Source organism: Mixophyes fleayi, unplaced genomic scaffold (assembly GCF_038048845.1).
Source record: "Mixophyes fleayi isolate aMixFle1 unplaced genomic scaffold, aMixFle1.hap1 Scaffold_93, whole genome shotgun sequence".
In the NCBI taxonomy this organism is placed as follows: domain Eukaryota; kingdom Metazoa; phylum Chordata; class Amphibia; order Anura; family Limnodynastidae; genus Mixophyes; species Mixophyes fleayi.
In genome coordinates this window covers 1-17,287 of record NW_027448662.1, presented here as the reverse complement: position 1 = coordinate 17,287, position 17,287 = coordinate 1, and the positions used below count along the sequence as shown (strand labels likewise).

Sequence of the window (17,287 nt, the reverse complement as noted above, 5' to 3'; positions counted from 1 at the left end):
AGGTATTACCAGTCACTGACCAAACAGGAATATCTCCATAGCAGGCATGCCCCTCCGCCTCGCCAGCACTTCCTGGGAAACTGGAGAGTGGATATAGAAAGACCTGCTCAGCAGCTTTCTGGCAGTAACGGTGATAGGACCCCTACATGACAACTGTCCATGTCTCCACACTGCAGCAAGCCTAGTCCATGGAACTGGGTTACACAGCCCCTATAGATACACATCTGGGGTGATACAGCCCTTATAGTCACAGGATCTGGGGTGACACTGGCCCTATAGACACACAGGATCTGGAGGTGACACTGGCCCTATAGACACACAGGATCTGGGGGTGACACTGGCACTATAGACACAGGATCCGGAGGTGACACTGGCCCTATAGACACAGGATCCGGGGGTGACACTGGCACTATACACACAGGATCCGGAGGTGACACTGGCACTATAGACACAGGATCCGGGGGTGACACTGGCACTATAGACACAGGATCCGGGGGTGACACTGGCACTATAGACACAGGATCCGGGGGTGACACTGGCACTATAGACACAGGATCCGGGGGTGACACTGGCACTAGACACACAGGATCCGGGGGTGACACTGGCACTAGACACACAGGATCCGGGGGTGACACTGGCACTAGACACACAGGATCCGGGGGTGACACTGGCACTAGACACACAGGATCCGGGGGTGACACTGGCACTATAGACACAGGATCCAGGGGTGACACTGGCACTATAGACACAGGATCCGGGGGTGACACTGGCACTATACACACAGGATCCGGAGGTGACACTGGCACTATAGACACAGGATCCGGGGGTGACACTGGCACTATAGACACAGGATCCGGGGGTGACACTGGCACTATACACACAGGATCCGGGGGTGACACTGGCACTATACACACAGGATCCGGGGGTGACACTGGCACTATACACACAGGATCCGGGGGTGACACTGGCACTAGACACACAGGATCCGGGGGTGACACTGGCACTATAGACACAGGATCCGGGGGTGACACTGGCACTATAGACACAGGATCCGGGGGTGACACTGGCACTATACACACAGGATCCGGGGGTGACACTGGCACTATACACACAGGATCCGGGGGTGACACTGGCACTATACACACAGGATCCGGAGGTGACACTGGCACTATACACACAGGATCCGGAGGTGACACTGGCACTATAGACACAGGATCCGGGGGTGACACTGGCACTATAGACACAGGATCCGGGGGTGACACTGGCACTATAGACACAGGATCCGGGGGTGACACTGGCACTATAGACACAGGATCCGGGGGTGACACTGGCACTATAGACACAGGATCCGGAGGTGACACTGGCACTATAGACACAGGATCCGGAGGTGACACTGGCACTATAGACACAGGATCCGGAGGTGACACTGGCACTAGACACACAGGATCCGGAGGTGACACTGGCACTAGACACACAGGATCTGGAGGTGACACTGGCACTATAGACACAGGATCTGGAGGTGACACTGGCACTATACACACAGGATCCGGGGTGACACTGGCACTATAGACACAGGATCCGGGGGTGACACTGGCACTATAGACACAGGATCCGGGGGTGACACTGGCACTATAGACACAGGATCCGGAGGTGACACTGGCACTATAGACACAGGATCCGGAGGTGACACTGGCACTATAGACACAGGATCCGGGGGTGACACTGGCACTATACACACAGGATCCGGGGGTGACACTGGCACTATAGACACAGGATCCGGAGGTGACACTGGCACTATAGACACAGGATCTGGAGGTGACACTGGCACTATACACACAGGATCCGGGGGTGACACTGGCACTATAGACACAGGATCCGGGGGTGACACTGGCACTATACACACTGGATCCGGAGGTGACACTGGCACTATAGACACAGGATCTGGAGGTGACACTGGCACTATACACACAGGATCTGGAGGTGACACTGGCACTATACACACAGGATCCGGGGTGACACTGGCACTATAGACACAGGATCCGGGGGTGACACTGGCACTATAGACACAGGATCCGGGGGTGACACTGGCACTATCGACACAGGATCCGGGGGTGACACTGGCACTATCGACACAGGATCCGGGGGTGACACTGGCACTATCGACACAGGATCCGGGGGTGACACTGGCACTATAGACACAGGATCCGGGGGTGACACTGGCACTATAGACACAGGATCTGGAGGTGACACTGGCACTATAGACACAGGATCTGGAGGTGACACTGGCACTATAGACACAGGATCCGGGGGTGACACTGGCACTATAGACACAGGATCTGGATGTGACACTGGCACTATAGACACAGGATCCGGGGGTGACACTGGCACTATAGACACAGGATCTGGAGGTGACACTGGCACTATAGACACAGGATCTGGAGGTGACACTGGCACTATAGACACAGGATCTGGAGGTGACACTGGCACTATAGACACAGGATCCGGGGGTGACACTGGCACTATAGACACAGGATCCAGAGGTGACACTGGCACTATAGACACAGGATCCGGAGGTGACACTGGCACTATAGACACAGGATCCGGGGGTGACACTGGCACTATAGACACAGGATCCGGGGGTGACACTGGCACTATAGACACAGGATCTGGAGGTGACACTGGCACTATAGACACAGGATCCGGAGGTGACACTGGCCCTATAGACACAGGATCCGGAGGTGACACTGGCACTATAGACACAGGATCTGGAGGTGACACTGGCACTATAGACACAGGATCTGGAGGTGACACTGGCACTATAGACACAGGATCCGGGGGTGACACTGGCACTATAGACACAGGATCCGGGGGTGACACTGGCACTATAGACACAGGATCCGGGGGTGACACTGGCACTATAGACACAGGATCCGGGGGTGACACTGGCACTATAGACACAGGATCCGGGGGTGACACTGGCACTATAGACACAGGATCCGGAGGTGACACTGGCACTATAGACACAGGATCCGGGGGTGACACTGGCACTATAGACACAGGATCCGGGGGTGACACTGGCACTATAGACACAGGATCCGGGGGTGACACTGGCACTATAGACACAGGATCCGGGGGTGACACTGGCACTATAGACACAGGATCCGGGGGTGACACTGGCACTATAGACACAGGATCCGGGGGTGACACTGGCACTATAGACACAGGATCTGGAGGTGACACTGGCACTATAGACACAGGATCTGGAGGTGACACTGGCACTATAGACACAGGATCTGGAGGTGACACTGGCACTATAGACACAGGATCTGGAGGTGACACTGGCACTATAGACACAGGATCCGGGGGTGACACTGGCACTATACACACTGGATCCGGGGGTGACACTGGCACTATACACACTGGATCCGGAGGTGACACTGGCACTATAGACACAGGATCCGGAGGTAACACTGGCACTAGACACACAGGATCTGGAGGTGACACTGGCACTATACACACAGGATCTGGAGGTGACACTGGCACTAGACACACAGGATCTGGAGGTGACACTGGCACTATACACACAGGATCCGGGGTGACACTGGCACTATAGACACAGGATCCGGAGGTGACACTGGCACTATAGACACAGGATCCGGAGGTGACACTGGCACTATAGACACAGGATCCGGGGGTGACACTGGCACTATAGACACAGGATCTGGATGTGACACTGGCACTATAGACACAGGATCCGGGGGTGACACTGGCACTATAGACACATGATCTGGAGGTGACACTGGCACTAGACACACAGGATCTGGAGGTGACACTGGCACTATAGACACAGGATCCGGAGGTGACACTGGCACTATACACACAGGATCTGGAGGTGACACTGGCACTATAGACAGGATCTGGAGGTGACACTGGCACTATACACACAGGATCTGGAGGTGACACTGGCACTATAGACACAGGATCTGGAGGTGACACTGGCACTATAGACACAGGATCTGGAGGTGACACTGGCACTATAGACACAGGATCCGGGGGTGACACTGGCACTAGACACACAGGATCTGGAGGTGACACTGGCACTATAGACACAGGATCTGGAGGTGACACTGGCCCTATAGACACAGGATCTGGAGGTGACACTGGCCCTATAGACACAGGATCCAGAGGTGACACTGGCACTATAGACACAGGATCTGGAGGTGACACTGGCCCTATAGACACAGGATCCGGGGGTGACACTGGCCCTATAGACACAGGATCCGGGGGTGACACTGGCCCTATAGACACAGGATCTGGGGTTGACACTGGCACTATAGACACAGGATCTGGAGGTGACACTGGCACTATAGACACAGGATCTGGATGTGACACTGGCACTATAGACACAGGATCCGGGGGTGACACTGGCACTAGACACACAGGATCTGGAGGTGACACTGGCACTATAGACACAGGATCTGGAGGTGACACTGGCACTATACACACAGGATCCGGGGGTGACACTGGCACTATAGACACAGGATCCGGGGGTGACACTGGCACTAGACACACAGGATCCGGAGGTGACACTGGCACTAGACACACAGGATCTGGAGGTGACACTGGCACTATACACACAGGATCCGGGGGTGACACTGGCACTATAGACACAGGATCCGGGGGTGACACTGGCACTAGACACACAGGATCCGGAGGTGACACTGGCACTAGACACACAGGATCTGGAGGTGACACTGGCACTATAGACACAGGATCTGGAGGTGACACTGGCACTAGAAACACAGGATCCGGGGGTGACACTGGCAGGACCCGGACACGGCCGCCCCTCCCCGCCGTACAGTTGATGTCAGGAGGCGGCGCCCTGCTCGGGGTATCGCTGGGAGCAGCTGACGGTCTCTGGCGCTTAGGATGCTGCGGGCCGACAGGTAAGAGGGACCCGGGATACATTACACGGGGAGGAAGGGCGGCGGCAGCCAGGTGGTGAGGGGCGCAGAGGGCACAGCCGGAGCTGGATGTGGGGTGTGGTGTGTTTGTTTTCCGGGTGGATAATCTGTGGTTAGTGACAGGTTGTGTAAGAAATACATTGTATCAAATTCACCTGCTCTAATTAGAGGCCACATGAGGGGGTAGTAATAGCAGAGAGGGCACAATGTATGACAGGAGGGGGTAGGAATAACAGAGAGGGCACAATGTATGACAGGAGGGGGTAGGAATAACAGAGAGGGCACAATGTATGACAGGAGGGGGTAGTAATAACAGAGAGGGCACAATGTATAACAGGAGGGGGTAGTAATAACAGAGAGGGCACAATGTATGACAGGAGGGGGTAGGAATAACAGAGAGGGCACAATGTATGACAGGAGGGGGTAGGAATAACAGAGAGGGCACAATGTATGACAGGAGGGGTAGTAATAACAGAGAGGGCACAATGTATGACAGGAGGGGGTAGGAATAACAGAGAGGGCACAATGTATGACAGGAGGGGGTAGTAATAGCAGAGAGGGCACAATGTATGACAGGAGGGGGTAGTAATAGCAGAGAGGGTACAATGTATAACAGGAGGGGGTAGTAATAGCAGAGAGGGTACAATGTATAACAGGAGGGGGTAGTAATAACAGAGAGGGCACAATGTATGACAGGAGGGGGTAGTAATAACAGAGAGGGCACAATGTATAACAGGAGGGGGTAGGAATAACAGAGAGGGCACAATGTATGACAGGAGGGGGTAGTAATAGCAGAGAGGGCACAATGTATGACATGAGGGGGTAGGAATAACAGAGAGGGCACAATGTATAACAGGAGGGGGTAGTAATAGCAGAGAGGGCACAATGTATAACAGGAGGGGGTAGTAATAGCAGAGAGGGCACAATGTATGACAGGAGGGGGTAGGAATAGCAGAGAGGGCACAATGTATGACATGAGGGGGTAGGAATAACAGAGAGGGCACAATGTATAACAGGAGGGGGTAGTAATAGCAGAGAGGGTACAATGTATAACAGGAGGGGGTAGTAATAACAGAGAGGGCACAATGTATGACAGGAGGGGGTAGTAATAACAGAGAGGGCACAATGTATAACAGGAGGGGGTAGGAATAACAGAGAGGGCACAATGTATGACAGGAGGGGGTAGTAATAGCAGAGAGGGCACAATGTATGACATGAGGGGGTAGGAATAACAGAGAGGGCACAATGTATAACAGGAGGGGGTAGTAATAGCAGAGAGGGCACAATGTATAACAGGAGGGGGTAGTAATAGCAGAGAGGGCACAATGTATGACAGGAGGGGGTAGGAATAGCAGAGAGGGCACAATGTATGACATGAGGGGGTAGGAATAACAGAGAGGGCACAATGTATAACAGGAGGGGGTAGTAATAGCAGAGAGGGCACAATGTATAACAGGAGGGGGTAGTAATAGCAGAGAGGGCACAATGTATGACAGGAGGGGGTAGTAATAGCAGAGAGGGTACAATGTATAACAGGAGGGGGTAGTAATAGCAGAGAGGGTACAATGTATAACAGGAGGGGGTAGTAATAACAGAGAGGGCACAATGTATGACAGGAGGGGGTAGTAATAACAGAGAGGGCACAATGTATAACAGGAGGGGGTAGGAATAACAGAGAGGGCACAATGTATGACAGGAGGGGGTAGTAATAGCAGAGAGGGCACAATGTATGACATGAGGGGGTAGGAATAACAGAGAGGGCACAATGTATAACAGGAGGGGGTAGTAATAGCAGAGAGGGCACAATGTATAACAGGAGGGGGTAGTAATAGCAGAGAGGGCACAATGTATGACAGGAGGGGGTAGGAATAGCAGAGAGGGCACAATGTATGACATGAGGGGGTAGGAATAACAGAGAGGGCACAATGTATAACAGGAGGGGGTAGTAATAGCAGAGAGGGCACAATGTATAACAGGAGGGGGTAGTAATAGCAGAGAGGGCACAATGTATGACAGGAGGGGGTAGGAATAATAGTGAGGGCACAATGTATGACAGGAGGGGGTAGGAATAACAGAGAGGGCACAATGTATAACAGGAGGGCGTAGTAATAGCAGAGAGGGCACAATGTATGACATGAGGGGGTAGGAATAACAGAGAGGGCACAATGTATGACAGGAGGGGGTAGTAATAGCAGAGAGGGCACAATGTATAACAGGAGGGGGTAGTAATAGCAGAGAGGGCACAATGTATGACAGGAGGGGGTAGGAATAACAGGAGGGGGTAGTAATAGCAGAGAGGGCACAATGTATGACAGGAGGGGTAGGAATAACAGAGAGGGCACAATGTATAACAGGAGGGGGTAGTAATAGCAGAGAGGGCACAATGTGTGACAGGAGGGGGTAGGAATAACAGAGAGGGCACAATGTATGACAGGAGGGGGTAGTAATAGCAGAGAGGGCACAATGTATAACAGGAGGGGGTAGTAATAGCAGAGAGGGCACAATGTATGACAGGAGGGGGTAGGAATAACAGGAGGGGGTAGTAATAGCAGAGAGGGCACAATGTATGACAGGAGGGGTAGGAATAACAGAGAGGGCACAATGTATAACAGGAGGGGGTAGTAATAGCAGAGAGGGCACAATGTGTGACAGGAGGGGGTAGGAATAACAGAGAGGGCACAATGTATGACAGGAGGGGGTAGGAATAACAGAGAGGGCACAATGTATGACAGGAGGGGGTAGGAATAACAGAGAGTACAATGTATAACAGGAGGGGGTAGGAATAATAGTGAGGGCACAATGTATGACAGGAGGGGTTAGGAATAATAGTGAGGGCACGATGTATGACAGGAGGGGGTAGGAATAATAGTGAGGGCACAATGTATGACAGGAGGGGGTAGGAATAATAGTGAGAGCACAATGTATGACAGGAGGGGGTAGGAATAATAGTGAGAGCACAATGTATGACAGGAGGGGGTAGGAATAACAGAGAGGGCACAATGTATGACAGGAGGGGGTAGGAATAACAGAGAGGGCACAATGTATGACAGGAGGGGGTAGGAATAACAGAGAGGGCACAATGTATGACAGGAGGGGGTAGGAATAACAGTGAGGGCACAATGTATGACAGGAGGGGGTAGGAATAACAGAGAGGGCACAATGTATGACAGGAGGGGGTAGGAATAACAGGAGGGGGTAGTAATAGCAGAGAGGGCACAATGTATGACAGGAGGGGTAGGAATAACAGAGAGGGCACAATGTATAACAGGAGGGGGTAGTAATAGCAGAGAGGGCACAATGTGTGACAGGAGGGGGTAGGAATAACAGAGAGGGCACAATGTATGACAGGAGGGGGTAGGAATAACAGAGAGGGCACAATGTATGACAGGAGGGGGTAGGAATAACAGAGAGGGCACAATGTATGACAGGAGGGGGTAGGAATAACAGAGAGGGCACAATGTATGACAGGAGGGGGTAGGAATAACAGAGAGGGCACAATGTATGACAGGAGGGGGTAGGAATAACAGAGAGGGCACAATGTATAACAGGAGGGGGTAGGAATAATAGTGAGGGCACAATGTATGACAGGAGGGGGTAGGAATAATAGTGAGGGCACAATGTATGACAGGAGGGGGTAGGAATAATAGTGAGGGCACAATGTATGACAGGAGGGGGGTAGGAATAATAGTGAGAGCACAATGTATGACAGGAGGGGGTAGGAATAATAGTGAGAGCACAATGTATGACAGGAGGGGGTAGGAATAACAGAGAGGGCACAATGTATGACAGGAGGGGGTAGTAATAGCAGAGAGGGCACAATGTATGACATGAGGGGGTAGGAATAATAGTGAGGGCACAATGTATGACAGGAGGGGGTAGGAATAACAGAGAGGGCACAATGTATGACAGGAGGGGGTAGTAATAGCAGAGAGGGCACAATGTATGACAGGAGGGGGTAGGAATAACAGAGAGGGCACAATGTATAACAGGAGGGGGTAGTAATAGCAGAGAGGGCACAATGTATGACAGGAGGGGGTAGGAATAACAGAGAGGGCACAATGTATGACAGGAGGGGGTAGGAATAACAGAGAGGGCACAATGTATGACAGGAGGGGGTAGGAATAACAGAGAGGGCACAATGTATGACAGGAGGGGGTAGGAATAACAGAGAGGGCACAATGTATGACAGGAGGGGGTAGTAATAGCAGAGAGGGCACAATGTATGACATGAGGGGGTAGGAATAACAGAGAGGGCACAATGTATGACAGGAGGGGGTAGTAATAGCAGAGAGGGCACAATGTATGACAGGAGGGGGTAGGAATAACAGAGAGGGCACAATGTATGACATGAGGGGGTAGGAATAACAGAGAGGGCACAATGTATAACAGGAGGGGGTAGTAATAGCAGAGAGGGCACAATGTATGACAGGAGGGGGGTAGGAATAACAGAGAGGGCACAATGTATGACAGGAGGGGGTAGGAATAACAGAGAGGGCACAATGTATGACAGGAGGGGGTAGGAATAACAGAGAGGGCACAATGTATGACATGAGGGGGTAGGAATAACAGTGAGGGCACAATGTATGACATGAGGGGGTAGGAATAACAGAGAGGGCACAATGTATGACAGGAGGGGGTAGTAATAGCAGAGAGGGCACAATGTATGACAAGAGGGGGTAGGAATAGGAGAGAGGGCATAATGTATGTGGAGCATAGTTTGAGGGGAGGGTTGTGTGAGTGTAAGTGGTGCAGTGAGGTGTGTTGTCTGAGTGTGAGTGGTGCAGTGAGGTGGGTTGTCTGAGTGTGAGTGGTGCAGTGAGGTGGGTTGTCTGAGTGTGAGTGGTGTAGTAGGGAGGTTCCAGCTTTGGTGAAATGTTTCTTCTTCCCCGGTAGCTTGGTGTGGGGGCTCTGGAGGTCAGAGGTCACAAGGAAACCACCCAGCTGATCAGTGTGACATCACCAGGTACCAGACATCACCTTACTACATTTAATGTGACCCGGGGTGCAGAGAAGATAATAGACTATACGGGAGTAAGAATAAAGTTTAGCCGGCCCCAGGGTACAATTCTGCCGCCTGACTCCATATTCCGACCTCATGGGGGGAACATCCAACACGTGGACCAGACAACTAGCTACAGTTCTGTATCGTTATATTCCCACTGCTGGCTGCTATACAGCTTTAGTTACAACCACAATCACTTATTACATTACATGCTTCTTGTAAATGTAACTTTCTATTCATATAAATGACTGTTATATTGATTTGACGGACTAGAAATGCAGCTATATCATTATAAATTATTTACCAGTAGTGTACACACTCTTTACCCTGCTATATACATTGTGAATAATGTGCCACCCTTTGTATATCCCATGTTCAGCTTGGACGCCTTCTTACAGTCAACAGCTTCCATGGAGCCTCCACTGCCTGAGGACCCTACAGGGAATGTGACGGATCAGTGTTACAGAGCTCACTCACGCAGTTCTGTGCTACAGGGGCTTCCATTTGGAGGAGTGCCCACTGTCCTGGCTATTAATTTCCTGGCATGGCTGGTAATACTGGTCAGGGGTTAGGGTTATAGTACCTCTAGGACTGGACAGTACTGATATAATAAGAGCAGTCCAGATATAGCACCTCCCAGGGTGGTAGAGTCCAGATATAGCACCTCCCAGGGTGGTAGAGTCCAGATATAGCACCTCCCAGGGTGGTAGAGTCCAGATATAGCACCTCCCAGGGTGGTAGAGTCCAGATATAGCACCTTCCAGGGTGGTAGAGTCCAGATATAGCATCTCCCAGGGTGGTAGAGTCCAGATATAGCACCTCCCAGGGTGGTAGAGTCCAGATATAGCACCTCCCAGGGTGGTAGAGTCCAGATATAGCACCTCCCAGGGTGGTAGAGTCCAGATATAGCACCTCCCAGGGTGGTAAAGTCCAGATATAGCACCTCCCAGGGTGGTAGAGTCCAGATATAGCACCTCCCAGGGTGGTAGAGTCCAGATATAGCACCTCCCAGAGTGGTAGAGTCCAGATATAGCACCTTCCAGAGTGGTACAGACCAGATATAGGAACTCCTAGGGTGGTAGAGCCAAGATATAGCACCTCCCAGGGTGGTAGAGTCCAGATATAGCACCTTCCAGAGTGGTACAGACCAGATATAGGAACTCCCAGGGTTGTATAATAAGTCATTTGTCTTCACAGTTTCTGCTCCTGGTATTCTCATGTCTCAGGAAAGCTGCCTGGGACTATGGGCGTCTCGCTCTCCTGATAGACAATGACAGGTGAGACATTACATTGCACTCTCATCTTCTGGGTCATATTTATACAATATAAACCTTCCTGACCTCTGACCTCTCTCCGCAGCCCGGCAATGCGACGCAGATGGACATCATATAAGTAATGTGTGACTATGATTCTGGGACTGGTGGAGGGATACTGGGATACTGCCATGAAATCCTCCTGCCGTGTGCAGCACGTCTGCAATGTCCTCACTCTGCATCCTTTATGCATTGTGCCAGTTTTCCCTCCTGTCCCTTATGCTGTGATGTTGGTTTTCATCGCTCACGGTCCGCCTCCGCGGAGCAGCGTGTTTCACACGGAGGTGGATGATTTTCATGCTAGATTCCCTGTCTGGCTAAGGTGGAGGTATAGGACAGGGTAGATAGAGGTGGAGGCACAGGACAGGGTAGATAGAGGTGGAGGCACAGGACAGGGTAGATAGAGGTGGAGGCACAGGACAGGGTAGATAGAGGTGGAGGCACAGGACAGGGTAGATAGAGGTGGAGGCACAGGACAGGGTAGATAGAGGTGGAGGCACAGGACAGGGTAGATAGAGGTGGAGGCACAGGACAGGGTAGATAGAGGTGGAGGCACAGGACAGGGTAGATAGAGGTGGAGGCACAGGACAGGGTAGATAGAGGTGGAGGCACAGGACAGGGTAGATAGAGGTGGAGGCACAAGACAGGGTAGATAGAGGTGGAGGCACAGGACAGGCTATCAGTGTGGTGAAGGAATGATGATACATTGAGACAAATATTCAGAATCCACAAACTGATCTTGTCCCTGTCTTATCCAGCCTCACCTCTCTCTTCTACGGGGAACCAACCGACAAGGAGAAGTCCCCCTGTGAGATTAGCCCCTCAGACCTGACAAGTAAAGATCTGGTGAGTAAAAGGGTACTAAGCGGGAATCATGATGTGTCTACAGGATACCTCAGAGTGCCGTGAGATCCCTTCCGCCATCATGGAATATACGGAAGAGAGGGATTCAGGGTCTGTAGGTGTAGAACACTATGTACTTCAGGTGGAAAAGTAAAATTTGAATTGTCGGTAAATTGTATAGTATGATTTATTATATAGCCCCAGTGCTGGTATTATTAAATAGTGGTGTGATTAATATTAAAACCCCAGTACTGGTATTATTATATGCATAGGGGTGTTATTCATTATATAGCACCATTGATGGGATTCTTACACGTATGGCGGTGTGCTTTGTTACTGGTATTATTACATAGATAGCAGTGTGATTCATTATTTTATGCCAGTGCTGGTGTTATAACACATATGGCTGAGTGCTGCAATATATAATCCTAGTATTATTACACAGCTAGTGGAGTGATGATTTATATAATAGAAGTGCTCTTATTACTAAACAGATAGTGTAGTGATGTATTATATAACCCATTTATTATACACATGCTTCATTATATAATGATGTGTGTCTCCTCTCTTGCAGGGATTCTGCTCCTGGCTCAGCTCTATTTATCAGATGAAGTGAGAATCATTTTCAGGGAAAGAGCTGGGGCTATTATGGGGGTTTCTAGAGAGGTGGACAGTTGGGGCAGATATGATTGGAACATGGTGGAAAGTTAGAGTAGGTGGAGATGCGGTGGAGTGCGGGGGCAGGTGGAGATGCGGTGGAGAGCGGGAGCAGGGGGAGATGCGGTGGAGACCGAGGGCAGGGGGGAGATGCGGTGGAGACCGAGGGCAGGGGGGAGATGCGGTGGAGAGCGGGAGGAGCAGGGGGAGATGCGGCGGAGAGCGGGAGGAGCAGGGGGAGATGCGGTGGAGAGCGGGGGCAGGGGGGAGATGCGGTGGAGACCGAGGGCAGGGGGAGATGCGGTGGAGAGCGGGAGGAGCAGGGGGAGATGCGGTGGAGAGCGGGAGGAGCAGGGGGAGATGCGGTGGAGAGCGGGGGCAGGGGGGAGATGTGGTGGAGAGCGGGAGGAGCAGGGGGAGATGCGGTGGAGAGCGGGGGCAGGGGGAGATGCGGTGGAGAGCGGGGGCAGGGGGAGATGCGGTGGAGAGCGGGAGGAGCAGGGGGAGATGCGGTGGAGAGCGGGAGGAGCAGGGGGAGAAGCGGGGGCAGGGGGAGATGCGGCGGAGAGCGGGGGCAGGGGGAGATGCGGCGGAGAGCGGGAGGAGCAGGGGGGGGATGCGGTGGAGAGCAGGGGGAGATGCGGTGGAGAGCGGGAGGAGCAGGGGGAGATGCGGCGGAGAGCGGGGGCAGGGGGAGATGCGGCGGGGGCAGGGGGAGATGCGGCGGAGAGCGGGGGCAGGGGGAGATGCGGCGGAGAGCGGGAGGAGCAGGGGGAGATGCGGTGGAGAGCGGGGGCAGGGGGAGATGCGGTGGAGAGCGGGAGGAGCAGGGGGAGATGCGGTGGAGAGCGGGGGCAGGGGGAGATGCGGTGGAGAGCGGGGGCAGGGGGAGATGCGGTGGAGACCGAGGGCAGGGGGGAGATGCGGTGGAGAGCGGGAGGAGCAGGGGGAGATGCGGTGGAGAGCGGGAGGAGCAGGGGGAGATGCGGTGGAGAGCGGGGGCAGGGGGAGATGCGGTGGAGAGCGGGGGCAGGGGGAGATGCGGTGGAGAGCGGGAGGAGCAGGGGGAGATGCGGTGGAGAGCGGGAGGAGCAGGGGGAGATGCGGTGGAGAGCGGGGGCAGGGGGAGATGCGGTGGAGAGCGGGGGCAGGGGGAGATGCGGTGGAGAGCGGGAGCAGGGGGAGATGCGGTGGAGAGCGGGGCAGGGAGAGATGCGGTGGAGAGTGGGGCAGGGGGAGATGCGGTGGAGACCGAGGGCAGGGGGAGATGCGGTGGAGACCGAGGGCAGGGGGAGATGCGGTGGAGACCGAGGGCAGGGGGGAGATGCGGTGGAGAGCGGGGGCAGGGGGAGATGCGGTGGAGAGCGGGGGCAGGGGGAGATGCGGTGGAGAGCAGGGGCAGGGGGAGATGCGGTGGAGAGCGGGGGGCAAGGGGAGATGCGGTGGAGACCGAGGAGCAGGGGGAGATGCGGTGGAGAGCGGGAGGAGACAGTGCGTACATGTGGAAGGCATGGTGTGGAGCAGGGGCCCATAGGGAGGAGGTTAACGCATAAGACACAGAATTCCTCAGTAAAGATCTGCTTTCTCACTACAGGGATGAGGATATTCAGAGTAAATGTGGGGCAGATGCCATCACCTACCTGTCCTATCAGCGCCATCTGCTAGTGCTGCTGTTACTTGTCTGTGTCCTTTCTGTGTCTATCATATTGCCTGTGAACTTCTCTGGGGATTTGCTGGGTGAGTGACTTTCATTACCCCCTACACCAGTCTCTGGTCTATCAGCCCCCTAACCCTGTTCTCTGTATCTGCAGGTGACAGTCCGGCTCAGTTTGGTCGTACGACTATCGTCAATGTTCCCATTCAGTAAGTGACAGGACTATAGGTGTGCTATTGTTGAGGCTGTGATTCTTTGTGACACTTTGTTTGTTTCCCGCAGAGACCGCTTCCTGTGGCTGCACAGTGTGTTTGCGTTGGTCTATTTCCTGCTGACTGCGCTGTGTATGAAGCATCACTCAACCTCATTACACTACAGAGAGGATGATCAGGTAAATAAATATACAAATATATGTACTTCCTACAGCTCCTCCCTCTCCCTCGCTAACCAATCCTTCTTCATATCCCTCATTTCTTCTCGGTCTTCCAAACTAAGCTGCCTCTTTGCCACAATCAATTCTCTCCCCCCCTCCTCCTATCCTGCTCTCCCTCTCTGCCACCCCAACTTTGTCTCTTTTTTCTCCTCCAAAATTGAGGCTATCAGACTCAACATCTCCTCCTCGCATCATTCTCCTGCCACCCTCATCGATCTACCTTCCTCCATCAACCGACTGGTGCTCCTTCCGCCCTACTTGGGGTGAAAAAGTCCACTCCCGCATTCTTACCCTCCCCGTCTACCTGCCACTTGGATCCCATCCCCTCTCACCTCATTCACTTCCTCTCCCCCACTGCCTGCTCCTACCTCGCATACCTCTTCAAGCTGTCACTCTCCAATGGCATTGTCCCCTTTTCCTTTAAACCTGCTCTTATCTCTCCCATTCTCAAAAACAAACAATCTTGACCCCACCTGCCTCACTACCGCCCTATTTCACTTCTCCCCTATGCCTCTAAATTACTCGAGCGGATTGTTTGCAACCAGCTCACCAGGCATCTTTCAGACAACACCCTCCTTGTCCTTCTCCAATACAGCATCCTCTCCCTCCACTCCACTGAAACCGCCCTGGCCAAAGTTACTAACAATCTTCTCTCTCGCTAAATCCAGGGGTCATTTCTCCTTGTTCATCTTCCTGGACCTCTCCAGGCTTCCGCCACCATGGACCACCCCCTTCTTTCTCTCGGCCTCTCTGGTTCTGTCCATGGTTCACCTCATAACTCACCAACCGCTTTTTCTTTGTATCCACTTCTGATTCATCCTCCACCCTCACTGTAGGAGTCCCTCAGAGCTCTGTTCTTGTCCCTCTTCTCTTTTTGCTGTACACTACTTCCCTGAGTGATCTCATCATTTCCTTCGGTCTCCAGTACCACCTTTACAGCAACGACATTCAACTCTACCTTCCTTCTACTGATCTCTCCTCCCATCCTCTCTCATGTATCTGACTGCCTTTCCGCCATCTCCTCTTGGATGTCCTTACGTTTTCTCAAAATCAACATTGCCAATACCGAACTCATTGTCTTCCCTCCTATTAGATCCTCATCCCTTGTCGATCTTTCTATCACTATTAATAGCACCATCATCTCTTATGTTTTCCATCTCCGTTGCCAGGGTGTCACCCTTGACTCCTCCCTCTCTTTGCACCCCACATTCAATCTCTTGCCCAATCCTGTTGCTTTCAACTATATCAGGATGCCACCAAAACTATTATCCATGCACTCATTATTTCCCATGTTGATTACTGTAACCTTCTCACTGCCACCTCGCCTACCTTCGTTGTATACTTAACGACTTATCCTCCCTATACGCCGCTCTTCTTCTGCCTGCCTTACACTGGCTGCCGTTCCGCTACAGAATCCTTTTCAAACTCCTTACCCTCACTACAAGGTCCTCTCCCACTCCACTGCCCCATATATCACCAACCTCCTCTCCATCAACACTCCCTCCCGTTCCCTGTGATCAGCCAATGACCGTCACCTCTCCTCCACTCTGATCACCTCATCCCATTCCAGAATCCAAGACTTCTCCTAGGCTGCCCCCCTCCATTGGAACGACCTCTCACGTTCTATCCGACTGTCCCCTAATCTGTGCACCTTCAAATGGGCACCTAAAATTCATCAAAGACTACCAGCCATCCACCTAACCAGCTCTCCATGCTTGATCTGCTCAGCTCTCTTCCCATCCCGCTACTCGTTCCTCTTGTGCTTGATCCCCTCTGACTCCCCATTGTGTCTGCCGTCCATGTTTGTATTTTGTACAGTGCTCTGGAAATCTTGTAGCACCGTATAAATAAAGGAGAATAATAATATGTACAACACCTGGGTGAGGATGGTCGCATATAACCAGTTAGCTCTAGCTTTCCTGCCAGTTCTGTACTCTACGCACATGCTGTCACCCCCTGCCTGGGCATCTCTCCTGGGAACACATAATAGTACCAGAATTGGTGTGTTCTGCCAGTCCCACCCCCCTGGTCATCATACATGGGCACACATAGCGATACCAGGATTGGTGTCCTGCTAGTCCCACCCCCCTGGTCATCATACATGGGCACACATAGCGATACCAGGATTGGTGTCCTGCCAGTCCCACCTCCACTGGGCATCGCACATGGGCACACATAGCGATACCAGGATTGGTGTCCTGCCAGTCCCACCTTCCCTGGGCATCGCACATGAGCACACATAGCGATACTAGGATTGGTGTTTCCCGCACTTCACCTGTTTCTGATAACCTATATTGAGGCAAATGCCTTACCCTAAAGAACGTCATTTTCAATCACCACTATAATGTTTGTTATTTATGGTTCCAACAATTCGTTTTGTAGAGTCAATTGGTAGAAAATTGCGTCATTGTTACGTTGAAA

The 17,287-nt window shown here is 52.5% G+C and overlaps 1 protein-coding gene across 2 annotated transcripts; it reads left to right on the top strand.

Moving 5' to 3' along the window:
* The first annotated feature begins 4,764 nt into the window (after positions 1-4,764).
* On the top strand, positions 4,765-15,148 carry LOC142136039 (osmosensitive cation channel TMEM63C-like). Of its 2 annotated transcripts, XM_075194632.1 has the most exons (10): positions 4,765-4,946; positions 9,858-9,927; positions 10,346-10,517; positions 11,164-11,243; positions 11,326-11,358; positions 12,038-12,125; positions 12,697-12,734; positions 14,374-14,516; positions 14,591-14,642; positions 14,716-15,148. In XM_075194632.1, the coding sequence occupies exons 1-10, from the start codon at positions 4,865-4,867 to the stop codon at positions 15,131-15,133; spliced, it is 1,176 nt and encodes a 391-aa protein (XP_075050733.1). In that variant the 5' UTR covers positions 4,765-4,864; the 3' UTR covers positions 15,134-15,148. The 2 variants fall into 2 exon arrangements, with proteins under 2 accessions (XP_075050733.1, XP_075050734.1); XM_075194633.1 differs by lacking the exon at positions 11,326-11,358 and having other exon boundaries at positions 4,767-4,946.
* Positions 15,149-17,287: the final 2,139 nt, after the last annotated feature.

Coding starts and splice junctions, on each gene's coding strand:
- LOC142136039 (XM_075194632.1), top strand. CDS start 4,865: ATGTCAGGAGGCGGCGCCCTGCTCGGGGTATCGCTGGGAGCAGCTGAC. Junction 10,518..11,163: donor TTAATTTCCTGGCATGGCTG/GTAATACTGGTC, acceptor TTGTCTTCACAG/TTTCTGCTCCTGGTATTCTC. Junction 11,359..12,037: donor CGCAGATGGACATCATATAA/GTAATGTGTGAC, acceptor TGTCTTATCCAG/CCTCACCTCTCTCTTCTACG.